Source organism: Hippopotamus amphibius, chromosome 2 (assembly GCF_030028045.1).
Source record: "Hippopotamus amphibius kiboko isolate mHipAmp2 chromosome 2, mHipAmp2.hap2, whole genome shotgun sequence".
Taxonomy (NCBI): Eukaryota; Metazoa; Chordata; class Mammalia; order Artiodactyla; family Hippopotamidae; genus Hippopotamus; species Hippopotamus amphibius.
Window position 1 is genome coordinate 166,727,149 of NC_080187.1, and position 16,357 is coordinate 166,743,505.

The following is a 16,357-nucleotide window of genomic DNA, read 5'->3' on the forward strand; positions in this document are numbered from 1 at the left end:
TGTATAGCTAATAAGGTGAAATATCATTTGCTTCAGTGCAAGTCATCTTACTAGGAGAATGATGACAAACCTGCAGTGATGGGAAAGCCTCTCTGAGAGTAAAAGTACATTTCCATCATCAAATTGAATTGATGTGTTCAATTAGAGACACACGGTAAATTTGAGGAAGGTTAGTAATAGACTATGACGATCACCAGATAAATTACTATTTTTTCCTTCTGAGTTTTGATATTCCTTTACATGCCATTAGGGGGCAAGCAGTCAGTAATCAACACAGAGGCAGCCTCGGAAATTGTCTCACAACGAGCCCGCGACCCCTGCAGACAGAGATCATTTTCTGTGCTCGCAGGTGAAGTCTAAAGAAGCACCTGTTCTCAACTCACCTGCTGTGTTGTCGCTGCTCAGCTTCAGAGTCACATGGTTAGTTGGTATAATCAAGAATTAAGACCAGACATGAAGCTTTGAAATATGTGAAAAGGAAGAAACAAAAAAAGGAAATGCCCTTGTATTAACCCTATAGCTTGTTTTTAGTTCAAAATTATTAACTTGTGATGGTGCACCCGTGACACAGGTTTTTTGCACTGTGCATTCCAACAGTCTCAATGGTAGTATTTCTGCTGCTTCTTGCCCCTGATAAGCACAGCTGTAGTTTATTCTTCCATTTGGTCTCCATCCTTCGCTGACATTTATGTTCAGTGCAGAATATGTGGCATCCCAAGGCATAGAATATAATAATATCCCACTAAATTTTATTTTAAAAGCATTTTTTTACCATTCAATGTGGTAAATTCAAATAAAATTGGTCACAAGTGTGTTTTTCCCCCAGAAATTGGAGATGAAAAATACGGCCAGTACAAACACAAAGCAAAGCGAAATAAAAGCCTAGCACCATTACCACATGGTATGTTTTCAAAATCCAACAGTGTTCCAGAACACTAAACACTTAAGTTGGAAGTAGCACTTTGCCATGAAAAGGAACCAGCTGTAGGTCCCTCTTTCACTACATATTGTTCAAAACAAAAAATAACCCCATTGAAAATAAGCCTCGGGTAGATGAGACCCAGAAATCCAATGGTATGGGAAACAAAAGAAAGACAATTGTCATTTAAAAATTAAACTGTGTTTGTAACAGTTTATGAGGCTTGCAAATCCAGCAAGCCTGCTGAATATTAACGAATAGATTGATTTGTCAACATATTAGCACCACTGTCAGACATAACAGCACAGAGGAGGTGCGAGGGGCCTAGGCAGTGAAGTCCTTAAAAATGCTTGACTGGGTGCCATGAGATGCGATCGTGATTGATAAGCTAAAGTGAATGATGTGGGTCATAACTGCCACTGGGTTTTAACATTTTAAACAATCTCTATTTGAAATTCTAGAATTACTTTTAATTTTTTTGAAAAAGTATGCTTTTTTGTTCAGTATTAAGGAATTTTAAAATTATGAGCCAAAGGCACACAATGGTTTAAATAATATCTACTTAGTAGAGTGAATTTTTAAATATATGTATGTGTGGATATGTATATAAACATATATATAAACATATACATATCCACACATAACATATTTTGAAATACAATTGAGTTAATATCTGAAAAGGTGTTCTACCAGGAAGGGAACCATTTGATCGCAAATAAAATATGATTAAGGAAATTTTTTTCTAACAAATGATAATTTATAGAGAGAAACTGATCTGAAGAAGTTTTGGCAAGAATATCAGTATTATAAGTGTTCAAAAATTGGCTGTTTATTTGTGCTCCAAATTGAAATGTTTCCTATATGTCCCAATTATACAAATAAAATTTCACTTCTGAATGTATATCCTAGTTGAGTTGAAATGTGACATCTAAATATATTGGAGATGTCAGGATATAGGAGCAACAAACATTAAATATTCTGTAAGTTAGCTTTCTTCCACAAAAACAACACAGAATAATATTTCAAAGTACAGAATGTTAAAAATCATGTCTTAACCCCTATACTGCTCCACAATACCAATGCAGTGAGCAATTATTTAGAATACTCTTACGTTGCTACAGTAATAGAAAATACACAGTTTCGTGAGGAGCCCTGTTTTTTCTCAGTTTGAGCCTAGCACAGTGAACAAAATGGCTCTGGGCTTTTACCCACTAGTAGGAAGAAACCCAATCCTTTTTCCAAATAAGGGCTCATCTCAGAGGTTTGAAAACAGCTGTCATGTCACCCAAGTCTTGTCTTCTGGGCAGTTTTTCCTTTAACCTCCTGTTCACTCTGGTCCAAACACTCCCTCTTTATGTTCTTTTTAAACCAAACCTCAACACTGTTCTGACTCAAGGGTCCGTGAGCCTGAGAATAACGTGACTCCACCATTCCTTCATTATAAAGAACTCATTTCTTTTAACATGGCATAAGATAACACTTGATTTATGGATAAGATGTAGACTCATGTTGAGTTTACTGTGCATTTAGAACTCTGAATTTTCTTCGTATGTGTTGTTTAAGCCACATTTTAAGTTCTCTACTTAGACTGGGTTGCTTTTGGTTTCTCTTGGGCGGGGATGGGAGAGCTAAACAGAGGACTCTGTTTCATTTGTTCCCTTTAAATGTTATCTTACCAGTACGTCTATGTATGTATATAGTTAGTTTGAAACTTATTTGTGTAATCCAACTTGTCTGCTCTTCCTGTGGGCATCCTCTGAGTAGAAGCTATCCTGAAACCTTTCTGTTGTCTTCAATATTTATGCGTTCCAGAATACTGAACACGATGGGGCTGAGGGCAGATACCTTTCTCTATGTTTATATCCATCGACTGCCGGGACCTTTGGGCAATATTAAACCAGTTACTAACTACTTTCAGTGTTCTCATACCCCTAGTCCCTTGCTATTCAAAATGTGGTCTAAGGCTCCACCAGGGACTCTCAGGTTCCACCCCAGACCTACCTAATCAGCATCTTCAGTTTAAGATCCCTGGATTATTCGTATGCATGTAAAAGTCTGAGAAGCACTGCATAGCACAGCCATTCTCAGCCATAGGTGCACATATTAGAAACACCTGAGGTGCTTCTAAAACTACCAACACCTGGAGGCCCCTCCCCTAAAGATTTTTCACTTGACCTGTGGCTTGAGTATCAGCATTAAAAAACAACAGAAGGGACTTCCCTGGTGGTGCAGTGGTTAAGAATCCACCTCCCAATGTAGGGGACATGGATTCGATCCCTGGTCCAGCAAGATCACACATGCCTTGGAGCAACTAAGCCCATGCACCACAACTACTGAGCCTGTGCTGTAGAGCCTGCAAGCCACAACTATTGAGCCCATGTGCCACAGCTACCGAAGCGCCCGCCCCTAGAACTCATGCTTTGCAACAAGAGAAGCCACACAATGAGAAGCCAGCATACCGCAACGAAGAGTCACTCCGCTCACCACAGCTAGAGAAAGCCTGTGTGCAGCAATGAAGACCCAACAAAGACAATAAATAAATGTTTATTTAAAAAAAAACAAAAAAAACCCAGTCTCTCCAAAGTGAAAATGAAAAAAACAAACTTACCCCAAACTTCATTAAAATAATAGAAATATATTTTAATTTAGACTTTAAATTTTGAATCAATTTGGCATCAGTTTGTGGGCTGCTGTATGCTGTGTTTAAACAATTCATGATTTCCAAGACTGTCTTTCTAGCCTTTGGGAGGAAATTAAATTGAATGTAAAGCAAAGGAGTACCCAATGATAGAATAACTTTCTACTGAGGAAAGAACTGGGAAAGGAAAGACCTGGCTTGAGTCTCTGAAGGTCTTGCACTTCATGGGATTGCGGTAATTGACTCAGGAACGAGTGAGATGAAGATTTCCAGCGGCCTTGTTTGGTGCCAGCAGCCTCTGGTTTCAGCCCCTGAGAGGAGCGTCCTAGTTAGTGTTGCTGGGCAACAGCTTGCTGGGTTGAGAGCTGGAATGTGAAGGGTTGCAAAACGATTTTTTAAATAAACACACAACTTACCATCAGCATGAAGCAAGCCAAAGGGAGAAGTACTTGAGCCTACAGGCAGTGAGGCAGAATGGAAAAGGAAAAAAGAAAACAAGGAGCTCAGTGGTAACAGTAGATGACTCCATCACTAGAGTGGTAGTTCTGATCTGGTTTCTGATTTGAAAATTTGTACCTCAGTAATAATTTGCAGCTGTACAGAAGACAGTATGGAAAAAACAATTTTTTCTAAACTACCTTGTCCGGAGAAAACAGGTCAGTCCCAGGGTTTCACAGATAATTTCTCTTGTGTCAAATAAACATTGTAAAATAAACATGATCTGTATTGCAGATCCTCTCAGCATTATTCTGATTTTCTGATGGAAGTCATTGATCCTGTGATCTGTGGAGGTGAGATGTCCTTCCACCCAGGAGAGGAGTATTTTTAGCCAAAATATACAAACTATATGCACATAATGTGGATATAGTTTGAGATGAGAACATGGCTATTTAAATTTCTAATTAATGTATTCAATCTACCAAATGCTCTTTAGCAAGCATTTCCCCAATACATTAAATAATGAACTTTATTTTAAATATTTATGAAATTCTGCAAAAATGAATACACAATCTGTGGGACCTAAAGGGAACTAAAATCTATTGGGGAGAATGGGGAGACAGGCAAGTACTAAAAATAAAAGATGGGAAATGGGGGAATTCCCTGGCAGTCCAGGGATTAAGACTTGGTGCTTTCACTGCAGGGGTCTGGGTTCCATCCCTGGTCAGGGAACTGAGATCCTAAAAGCCTCATGGCATGGCCAAAAAAAAAGAAAAAAGAAAGAAAAAAGATGGAAAGTGGAAGATGACTGAGATGTGTGACCTGAGGGACCCATTATGTCTTTAATTATGTCTAGTTCCATTCTTTTTGTAGGATTTTCTCCAAGCTTTGGATGCCGTTTTGTTTAGCCATAGCCATGACAAATGCCAGTGTCACTTCTACATACTCGGAACCTATTCTCCATACACATGGTATTTGCTTTGAGATGGGTAATGACTGCAATATAGTTTACACAATTTCAAAGATGATTCTGAATTTTCACCCCCTAAGGAAATAGAATCCATACAATTAACACTGATGGAGCATTTCTTTTCGTGTTAAAACATAAAGCCCTCAGCACCTGTGTATACCATTTAATTTTGTTTTTGTTCAGATATGCTTATGCACCTGGCAAACAGGCTACACATAACTTTAGCTGTCCCAGCATCTGCTGAAAGTCCCATTCTGGTAAAAGAAAAAAAAAAAGGAACACTTGATAAAATGTTCTCTGCGCTTTCCTGCCATTTCAGTCTCTCAGCTATGGGTCAGCAAGAGAAATTGCTGTACAGGAAGTGAGGGGAAAAGTAACTGTGTAAGCCAAGAATTTCTTATAGCAAAAAAGAAACAGTAGGCATCATAAAACAGATTTTCTTTGCTCTTGTTTTAATTTATAAGAAACATTAATATGAATCCATGGCTAGAGACATTTTAAAAAGCACAAAACCCTCTGCTTATGAGAGATAGGAGATTCTTTGAAATAAAAACCTGAACCGAGTCCCTCCCATCAGGAAGCATGCACAAGCCTCCTAGATAGCTTCCTCCACAAGAGGGCAGACAGCAGTATCAAGCAGTATCAGCAGTATTTCATCTTGTGGAACTGAAAACCACAGCCACAGAAAGACAAAGAAAATGAAAAGGCAAAAGACTTTGTACCAGATGAAGGAACAAGATAAAACCCCAGAAAAACAACTAAATGATGAGGAGATAGGCACCCTTCCAGAAAAAGAATTCAGAACAATGATGGCGAAGATGATCCAGGACTCTGAAAAAAGACTGGATGCAAAGATCAAAAAGTTGCAAGAAAAGTTTACCAATGACTGAGAAGAATTGAAGAGCAAACAAACAGAGATATGCAACACAATAACTGAAATAAAAAATACATTAGAAGGAACCAATAGCAGATTCACTGAGGCAGAAAGGCAAATAAGGGACCTGGAAAACAGAATGGTGATAATCACTGATGTGGAAAAGAATAAAGAAAAAGGAATGAAAAGAACTGAAGACAGCCTAAGAGACCTCTGGGACAATGTTAAACACACCAACATTCACATTATAGGGGTCTCAGGAGGAGAAGAGAGAGAGAAAGGACCCAAGAAAATATTGAAAGAGATTATAGTTGAAAACTTCCCTGGCATGGGAGAGGAAACAGCCACCCAAGTCCAGGAAGTGCAGAGAGTCCCAGGCAGGATAAACCCAAGGAGAAACACACCAAGACATATAGTAGTCAAACTGACAAAAATTAAAGACAGAGAAATGTTATTAAAAGCAACAAGGGAAAAACGACAAATAACATACAAGGGAACTCCCATCAGGTTAACAGCTGATTTCTCAGCAGAAACTCTACAAGCCAGAAGGGAGTGGCATGATATATTTAAAGTAATGAAAGGGAAGAACCTACAACCAAGAATACTCTACCCAGCAAGGATCTCATTCAGATTTGATGGAGAAATCAAAAGCTTTCCAGACAAGCAACAGCTAAGAGAATTCAGCACCACCAAACCAGCCCTACAATAAATGCTAAAGGAACTTCTCTAAGTGGGAAACAGAAGAGAAGAAAAGGACCTACAAAAACAAAAAATTAAGAAAATGGTAATAGGAACATACATATCAATAATTACCTGAATATAAATGGACTAAATGCACCAACCAAAAGACACAGACTGGCTGAATGGATACAAAAACAAGACCCATATATATGCTGTCTACAAGAGACCCACTTTAGATCTAGGGACACATACAGACTGAAAGTGTGGGGATAGAGAAAGATATACCATGCAAATGGAAATCAAAAGAAAGCTGGAGTAGCAATACTCATATCAGATAAAATAGACTTCAAAATAAAAAATGTTATGAAAGACAAGAAAGGACACAACATAAAGATCAAGGGATCAATCCAAGAAGAGATAATTATAAATATATATACACCCAATATAGGAGTACCTCAATACATAAGGCAAATGCTAACAACTATGCAAGAGGAAATCGACAGTAACACAATCATAGTGGGGGACATTAACACCCCACTTACACCAATGGACAGAAAATTAATAAGGAAACACAAGCTTTAAATGACAGAATAAATCAGCTGGATTTAATCAATATCTATAGGACATTACATCCAAAAACAGCAGATTACACGTTCTTCTCAAGTGCACACGGGACATTCTCCAGGATAGATCACATTTTGGGTCATAAATCAAGCCTTGGTAAATTTAAGAAAATTGAAATCATATCAAGCATCTTTTCTGACCACAATGCTATGAGATTAGAAATTAATTACAGGAAAGAAACTGTGAAAAACACAAACACATGGATGCTAAACAATATGCTACTAAATAACCAAGAGATCACTGAAGAAATCAAAGAGGAAATCAAAAAATACCTAGAGATAAATACAATGAAAACACAACAATCCAAATCCTATGGGATGCAGCAAAGGCAGTTCTAAGAGGGAAGTTTATAGCAATACAGTCCTACCTCAAGAAACAAGAAAAATCCCAAATAAACAATCTAATCTTACACCTAAATAAACTAGAGAAAGAAGAGCAAACAAAACCCAAAGTGAGTAGATGGAGAGAAATCATAAAGATCAGAGCAGAAATAAATGAAATAGAAACAAAGAAAACAACAGCAAAAATCAATAAAACTAAAAGCTGGTTCTTTGAGAAGATAAATGAAATTGATAAACCTCTAGCAAGACTCCTCAAGAAAAAGAGGGAGAGGACTCAAATCAATAAAATTAGAAATGAAACAGGAGAAGTTTCAATGGACACCACAGAAATAAAAAGAACCATAAGAGACTACTACAAGCAACTATAGGCTAATAAAATGGACAACCTGGATGAAATGGACGGATTCTTAGAAAGGATTAACTTTCCAAGACTGAATCAGGAAGACATAGAAATTAGGAACAGACCAGTCACGAGTAATGAAATTGAAACTGTGATTAAAAATCTCCCAACAAACAAAAGTCCAGGACCAGATGGATTCATAGGTGAATTTTATCAAACATTTAGAGAAGAGCTAACGCCCATCCTTCTCAAGCTCTTCCAAAACATTGCAGAGGAGGGAACACTCCCAAACTCATTTTATGAGGCCACCATCACCCTGATACCAAAACCAGACAAAGATACTACAAAAAAGAAAATTACAGGCCAATATCACTGATGAATTCAGATGCAAAAATTTTCAACAAAATATTTGCCAACAGAATCTAGCAACATATTAAAAGGATCATACACCATGATCAAGTGGGGTTTATCCCTGAAATGCAAGGATTCTTCAATATACACAAGTCAATCAATGTGATATACCATATTAACAAATTGAAGGATAAAAACCACATGATCATCTCAATAGATGCATAAAAAGCTTTTGACAAAATTCAACATGCATTTATGATTAAAAACTCCAGAAGGTGGGCATGGGAACCTACCTCAACATAATAAAGGCCACATATGACAAACCCACAGCAAACATCATTCTCAGTGGTGAAAAACTGAAAGCATTCCCTCTAAGATCAGGAACAAGACAAGGATGTCCACTCTCGCCACTACTATTCAACATAGTTTTGGAAATCCTTGCCACAGCAATCAGAGAAAAAAAGAAATAAAAGGAATCCAAATTGGAAAAGAAGTAAAACTGTCACTGTTTGCAGATGACATGATATTATACACAGAAAATCCTAAAGATGCCACCACAAAAGTACTTGAGCTAATCAATGAATTTAGTAAAGTTTCAGGATACAAAATTAACACACAGAAATCTCTTGCATTTCTATACACTAACAATGAAAGATCAGAAAGAGAAATTAAGGAAACAATCCCATTCACCATTGCAACAAAAAGAGTAAAATACCTAGGAATACCAAGGAGGTGAAAGACCTGTACTCAGAAAACTATGACACTAACGAAAGAAATCAAAGACGATACAAACAGATGGGGAAGTATACCATGTTCCTGGATTGGAAGAATCAATATTGTGAAAATGACTATACTACCCAAAGCAATTTACAGATTCAATGCAATCCCTATCACATTACCAATGGCATTTTTCACAGAACTAGAACAAGAAATTTTACGATTTGTATGGAAACGCAAAAGACCCCGGATAGCCAAAGCAATCTTGAGAAGGAAAAACAGAGTTAGTGGAATCAGGCTTCCTGACTTCAAACTGTATTACAAGGCTACAGTGATCAAGACAGTATGGTACTGGCACAAAAACAGAAATATAGATCCATGGAACAGGATAGAAAGCCCAGAGGAAAACTATGGTCAACTAATCTATGACAGTGGAGCCAAGGATATACAATGGAGAAAAGGCAGCCTCTTCAATAAGTGGTGCTGGGAAAACTGGACAGCTACGTGTAAAAGAATGAAATTAGAACACTTCCTAACACCATACACAAAACTAAACTCAAAATGGATTAAAGACCTAAATGTAAGGCCAGACACTATAAAATTTCCAGAGGAAAACATAGGAAGAACACTCTTCGACATAAATCACAGCAAGATCTTTTAATCCACTCCCTAGAGTAACAGAAATAAAAACAAAAATAAATAAGCGGGACCTAATGAAACTTCAAAGCTTCTGCACAGCAAAGGAAACTGTAAGCAAGATGAAAAGACAACCGTCAGAATGGGAGAAAATATTTGCAAATGAATCAACAGACAAAGGATTAATCTCCAAAATATATAAACAGTTCATCCAGCTCAATATCAAAAAAACAAACAACCCATTCAAAAAATGGGCAGAAGACCTAAATAGACATTTCTCCAAAGAAGACATACAGATGGCCAAGAGGCACATGAAAAGCTGCTCAACATCACTAATTATTAGAGAAATGCAAATCAAAACGACAATGAGGTATCACCTCACACTGGTGAGAATGGGCATCATCAGAAAAGCTACAAACAGTAAATACTGGAGAGGGTGTGAAGAAAAGGGAACACTCTTGCATTGTTGGTGGAAATGTAAATTGATACAACCACTATGGAAAACAGTATGGAGGTTCCTTGCAAAACCAGAAATAGAACTACCATATGACCCAGCAATCCCCCTACTGGGCATATACCCAGAGAACACCATAATTCAAAAAGACACATGCACTCCAATGTTTATGGCAGCACTATTTACAATAGCCAGGACGTGGAAGCAACCTAAATTTCCATCAAGAGATGAATGGATAAAGAAGATGTGGTGCATATATACAATGGAATATTACTCAGCTGTAAAAAGGAATGAAACTGGGACATTTGTAGAGACATAGATGGACCTAGTGACTGTCATACAGAGTGAAGTGAGTCAGAAAAACAAATATCGTATATTAACACATATGCAGAACATAGAAAAATGGTACAAATAAACCAGTTTACAAGGCGGAAATAGAGACACAGATGTAGAGAACAAACATATGGACACCAAGTGGGGAAAGCGGGGAGGGTTGGGGGCGGGGAATGAATTGGGAAATTGGGATACCAAATTGTACACTCTAAATATATGCAGTTTATTGTATGTTAACTGTATCTCAATAAAAGTTCTTAAAAACAACAACAACAAAAATAACCTGAACCATACAATTGTTTAAAATTTTCCAGTAAGAAAGAAAAAGGAGCGATATCTCATATTGGCCCAGAGTAGCTATTTGAGGTGTTCAGAGAGCGCGGACTTAAGACAGTTTATTAAAAATATGGAAGGAAGGGATTGAGTTTTAGGGTGAATAAGAGAATAGAACTCTCAGAACAATACTAGAGAGACTGCCTCTCAGAGTAAATGGGCAGGTATAAACAGAAAATAATCCTACCGCTCTCTGAAAAAGTTGACATCATATTTACTGCAAAGAGAAGCAAAATAGCCACTGCCTATTTTGCTCTTTTGTTCCTGTTTTCTTTTGAGAGGAAACGGGTCTTCACATTGAGAGAATAAGGGAAGGAGGGTGTGAAACAAAAAATATAACTCAAGAGAACAGAGGATTTTCCTGCACAGCTTTGGCCCTAGGCACAACAACAGCTGTTTAAAATTACATCTGCTTATTGCCCCAAGCAGTGGAGAATCCAGCACTGTGTAGCAACATGAAAGGCAGGTATTGGGATATGTACTTTTTGCTGTATCTGCTATATATTTATATGCTATACAGGGTACCAGGAATTTAAGGCATTCTCTACTTCCCCAAGTATCTCTTTGTCATGGGGCTCCATATCTTCCTGGTGCTCCGGGGAACCTGGAGTTTCTGCATCCTTCTAGCCTTCCACCTTGGGCGCTAGTATCCTATTCAGCTGACATGCCAGCGTGTCACCTTTCCTTCTGACGTCCCATTCTGCTTTGCAGTCCCCTTCCTTCCTATTTCCCACAGTGAGACCACGGTCCCTTTCTCCTGTGCTTTGTTTTTGGAAGAAATTCACAGAATGGCCCAATTTTGTATCTGTCTTTCCCATCATCTCTCCTTCTCCGCCCCCACCCACCCTGACCTTTCAAAAGCAAGCCCTGTCAAATTCCCTCAAGGTCAGAATTCCAAGTCTTGATTTGAATGTTGGAACTGGAGTTGAGATCTCATTTGGAATATTTTCTGATTGTTGATTCTCTTTTGGGACTGCTGTAGCTAGGGCAGATTTACTAGTCTTTTTGGCTCCTTTGCTGTTGGCTTCCTTCTTCCCTTAATTTGGATCTTTGAAGGTTACCTATAGCAGTCTCAGCTGGAAGCTAGTACCTGGGGGGAGGGGGAGGGATAGGTGGTGTCACAAGAGGACACTCCATGACAGCTATAAACTATGGCTGATGTTCAGAACAGGACTTACTACGTATTGAAGAAGCTAACAGAGGTGCTCCTAGAGCCATTGTGGGTAATTATATTAGTAAGTCATGGATAAAATGAGAGATCCCAGAATACTTAAGACAGGCTAGAGTTTTCTGAATTTCTAAAAGGGGGAAAGAATGGATTCTGTAATCATTCAAGAAGAGACTTAATATCTGTGCTTGTCAAAATCCTAGAATGAATGACTAAATGAGTAGTTTGCAAACATTTAGCAAACAAATCCTGGTACTGAGAAGGAAATGACTAAAAACCAACACTGATCAATATTAGTTTACTTAGAATCTATTGCTCCAGAATAATTGCATTCTTTTTCAATGGGGTTGCCAGATTGGTAGAATGAGTAATTCCAAGGACTGATGTTTCTTAACTATAATAAAACATTAGGAAAAAAATCTCCCACAGTAGCCTTTGGAGAAGATGATAACATGTGGACTGAATGGGATACTCCTAGGAGGAAACATTGCTCATTTATGAGTGTGTTCAAAAAATAATTAATAGGCATGGCAGTTGGGTGTGTAATCTATCATAGAGTCATCAAGTCCTATGTTTAAGCTTTATCCTGAAAAAAGGTTCCTAGTAATTTGATTAATACATAGCAGATAGGCTTTTCAGTTTGGAAATGGTGGAAAGCTAGGGTACTGGTCCCTTTGATAGGAGAGTATCATATCACATTCATAATAATTGTCTTTGAATGCTGCAGTGTTGAGCTAAAGTCACAAAGATAGATCGATCGATTGATCCAGGCATTCATGTACGTAAAAGTATGGTAGAAACATGACTAAGAAGAATTTAATATTCATTATTGGAAAATTTCTAAATTTCATTAGGTTTTGACATTATTTTGAGTTAATACTAGTGAGTTAATGGTATGAGTGGCTACTGGATGTCATAGTATTTAAGAGCTTGGGCTTTGGAGCCACCTGGGTTTCAACCTCAGGTGTTACCTGGAAACTGTCTGAATTTGACCCAGTTATATGACCTTTTGAAGTTTCAGCTTTTCCTTTTATATAAAATAGAGATTAAAATAATAACTACTTGCATATGTTTGTTACGAGGACTACCTAAGAATATGAACGTGAAATTTTTTTAAAAAGGAAAACCTTCCATCTTAGCCTATATGAATAATACCTGTGTGTACACATCAAGCTGGCAGTTAATTGTGAGGAAAATTCCAGTCCATTGTGAACAGGAACATTGAAAAACAGCTAGTGAACATAAAAATAAGGGTGCACAGGCAGACTGCGAAGGCTGAGGGAACCGCGGAGGGTGAGGTTAAGGCAAATCACTGTCCCCAAAACTTGAAGAGCTGTCACGTAGAATAGTGAAATTCTTCATTGCATCTAGAACATAAATAGGATTAATGTGGGAAAGTTATAAAAAGACAACTTTGGGCACAACATAGGAGACAAGAACTCTTGTCACTGGTATCATGCAACACCGTTGACATACGAAATAGATGGGACCACCGCAGTTAGTCACTAGGACCCTAGCTAGTTATGTTTCAGAAGTGCTGAAGAAAACATTGTTTTTTTAGTAAGGTATTAATTAGAGGTCAGAGATTTTAAATGGTGCATTTTGTCATTTTATGTATGTGTGTGTCTGTGTGTGAGTGTTCATACACGCGTGGGTGCATACTTTGCCTTTGCAAATAGATTGGGAGCTTTTCAGGGCTTTATCATTAACTTTTTTGTTCCCAGTGTCATTCCCAATGGTAGTTCCTTAAGGAATGTTTGGTGAATAAACAGATGAATGATACATACATGTGATGGACATGGCCAATAAAGAGAACATTGTAAAAAAAAAATACTAGAATCTCTTTTTAAAAATAAGCTTAGTGAAAGGTATTTTGGATGGTACATTTAATGCTGGGTTGTATGAGACTTGATTAATGAAAATGATGTTTTGGGAGTTCCATAAACAGTGACCAGTGGAATGGAACTCTGAAACACTAACAGTGGACCTATTGCCTCACTAACACCAGATTCCCAACATTTAACTACAGTGTCCAACATTTAATAGTTAATTATTTCGGTTTTCTGCTACCAGGAGTCACGAAATGTATTTATATATACACAGATACACACACATATGTATGTACACACACACATTCCCTCTAATTCTCTCCTTAGGTCCTAAACTATTTTCTCTTGGAGGTGCTTGTCACTGGCTTGCTGAGCTTATTCAGGTCAGCTGGGTACCGCGGCTGTAGTCAGACCTGTGATTATTTGCTTCATTCAGCAGAGCAGTTTTTTCGTCTTCACATATTCCATTCCCTTCAGACATGTCTAGTTTCTCCCCTAGCAGTACTTCCCTCCCCATTAGGCAGTGTGGTTCACTGTTGGGGCCCATTTGGGCACAAACCAGACTTTTTGTCGAGTTGCTGTACTCCTACCTTCCTAATTATAGAATTCAAAGCAGAAGGAGTGAATTAATAACATGTCTTTATTCCCTGCCGTGTCTGGGGAAGCGTAATGCTGCGGCATGCTTACCATAGCACGTGCACTCTCCTTTCTCGCCTTATTCTCCGTTTTTGCTGTGTGACTTCACAGCAGCAAGAATGGAAGGTGCACTTTACTCACCAGTGAGTAAATCACGTGAATGGATGTTTTAAAGCCTGTGCCCAATACCCAGTTCACTGAGAGAACTGTACTTTCAAAAGCTCTCTGAGAACACATGCTTGGAATTTGAAATTGTACTAAATACCGTGTTTCCTAAGGTATCCTAGCTAAGGCGAGGGTGTAGAGGCATCGACAGCATTTAAATGTGTGCTCTTGCATTTACTTTCTCCAATCAAACGATTCTTAGATGTTTGATTCTGCAGTCCTTCCGTGCAGGCAAAGACTTGGAATATTAGCATCAAAGTGAAAGAATTCTAGGTGACCAGAAGCCTGTAGAAATCATTTCTCTTTGCCTGGTAACAAGAAGGATTCGGATTCATTCTGGTGGAATAAAGTGATCTTTGTTCCAGGTGGCTTCAGGACTCCTGTGACACTCTGTACTTTCAGATCCACACAAACTGATGTAGACCGAACAATGGAGTCAAAGCCCCCTCACTCAGGACTTGATGGTTAGGGAAGTTGGGGGGTTAATTTGCATCTTTATCAGATACCTACTTAAGGTTTTTGGTAGAAAGATCCATCTCACATGAAACTTAATGACCAGAGTAGATTAAGGGAGAGAATGAACTTGGTGAAATGTGAATGGTTCCATTTAATCTGGCAGATTTCACTAAGTTCTTTTTGGGAAGGAAATGCTAACAGGAAAGAGAGAAATGGGAAGTCATTATAAGAATGAATGGGAAGCATAAGGTACTAAGTTTAATAAATAGTGAACTGTTGATGGTATAGGCCGAAAATATAGTTTTCAGAAAGGTGAGTGTGAACTCTTGTTACGTGGTACTCTGGGTAAGATGCTTTCTCGACTAGATAACTAGAAGAATCACTTTTTTTTTTTTCCCTAAATTACACTCTGTTGAAGTCCCAAACGGGGGCAGAGTACGAGGCTGGATGGTCTGTGATTCTAACCACTTCAAAGAATTCTTGTTAGACAAGTTGCTTTCCTGTCTTCCCCATGAAAACAATGAAGGCTGATATAATTTCAATTCATTGGTTATTTTTAAAAGCAAAGCAAAAGAAACAAAAGTGTTTCACCACTGGGCCGTTTGTTTTTAGACTCTAAGTTTATCATGAGTCAATGGCCTATGTTATGCTTTATTTTCTTCCTTTTAAATGTGGTGTCCAGATGTCTGTCACTTAATTCGAGACTACAAAGCCCATTATGTGTATTCAAACTTTAAACACATAACAAAATTAGTAAATGCTTTATCTTGAATATTAGTTTTATCGTGCCATTAGTGTAACACATTTAAATGATGTATATTTAAACAAAACTCCTACTTTAGAAAAATGTATTAAAAATTATACCAAGAGAAATTCATATCATACTCACAAAGGACTCATGCTCCTTCCTCTATAATTATTTCCAATTTCATTTTTTAGTGTCCAAAATAAAATTAAGGCCAAGATTTTAGAATTCTCAAGGGGAATTTTCTTCAGGTTCTAGTGTCTATTATCACTGTGTTTCATTTAACTGTGTGATATAGCAGATGTGGAATAAACTATAAATGAATTATGCATATGTTCCAGATATGTCATCTATTTTTACCAATAAAAATTTTTTTCAGCCATTGATCTTATCAATAACTTGCTGCAAGTAAAAATGAGAAAGCGCTATAGTGTGGATAAGACCTTGAGTCACCCTTGGCTACAGGTAAAAATCAATCATTGGATATTTTCTCAGTCGACTAAGCTTGTAAATATTTAAGAATCTGATACTATATGTAAAAAATCTTTTGTCGTATTTTTAAAGTATACTTATAATACCAGTTTGTTTGCCAAAATGCATGCAGCTTCCTAGGCTTTAATAGCAATTTAGTGTTTCTAAACCTCTCTATTAGGAAAACTGGATAAGGGAGAAACACGCCACCCCACCCCCCACCCGACCCCCCTACGCA

The 16,357-nt window shown here is 37.8% G+C and overlaps 1 protein-coding gene across 1 annotated transcript in view; it reads left to right on the forward strand.

Annotated features, from left to right (window-relative positions):
* The window catches only part of PRKD1 (protein kinase D1), a 313,425-nt gene that overhangs the window by 295,984 nt on the left and 1,084 nt on the right, over nucleotides 1-16,357 (forward strand). The window contains exon 17 of the mRNA XM_057722272.1: nucleotides 16,028-16,113. Within this exon, the coding sequence (XP_057578255.1) occupies nucleotides 16,028-16,113 (86 nt within the window). The remainder of the gene's footprint in view (nucleotides 1-16,027; nucleotides 16,114-16,357) is intronic.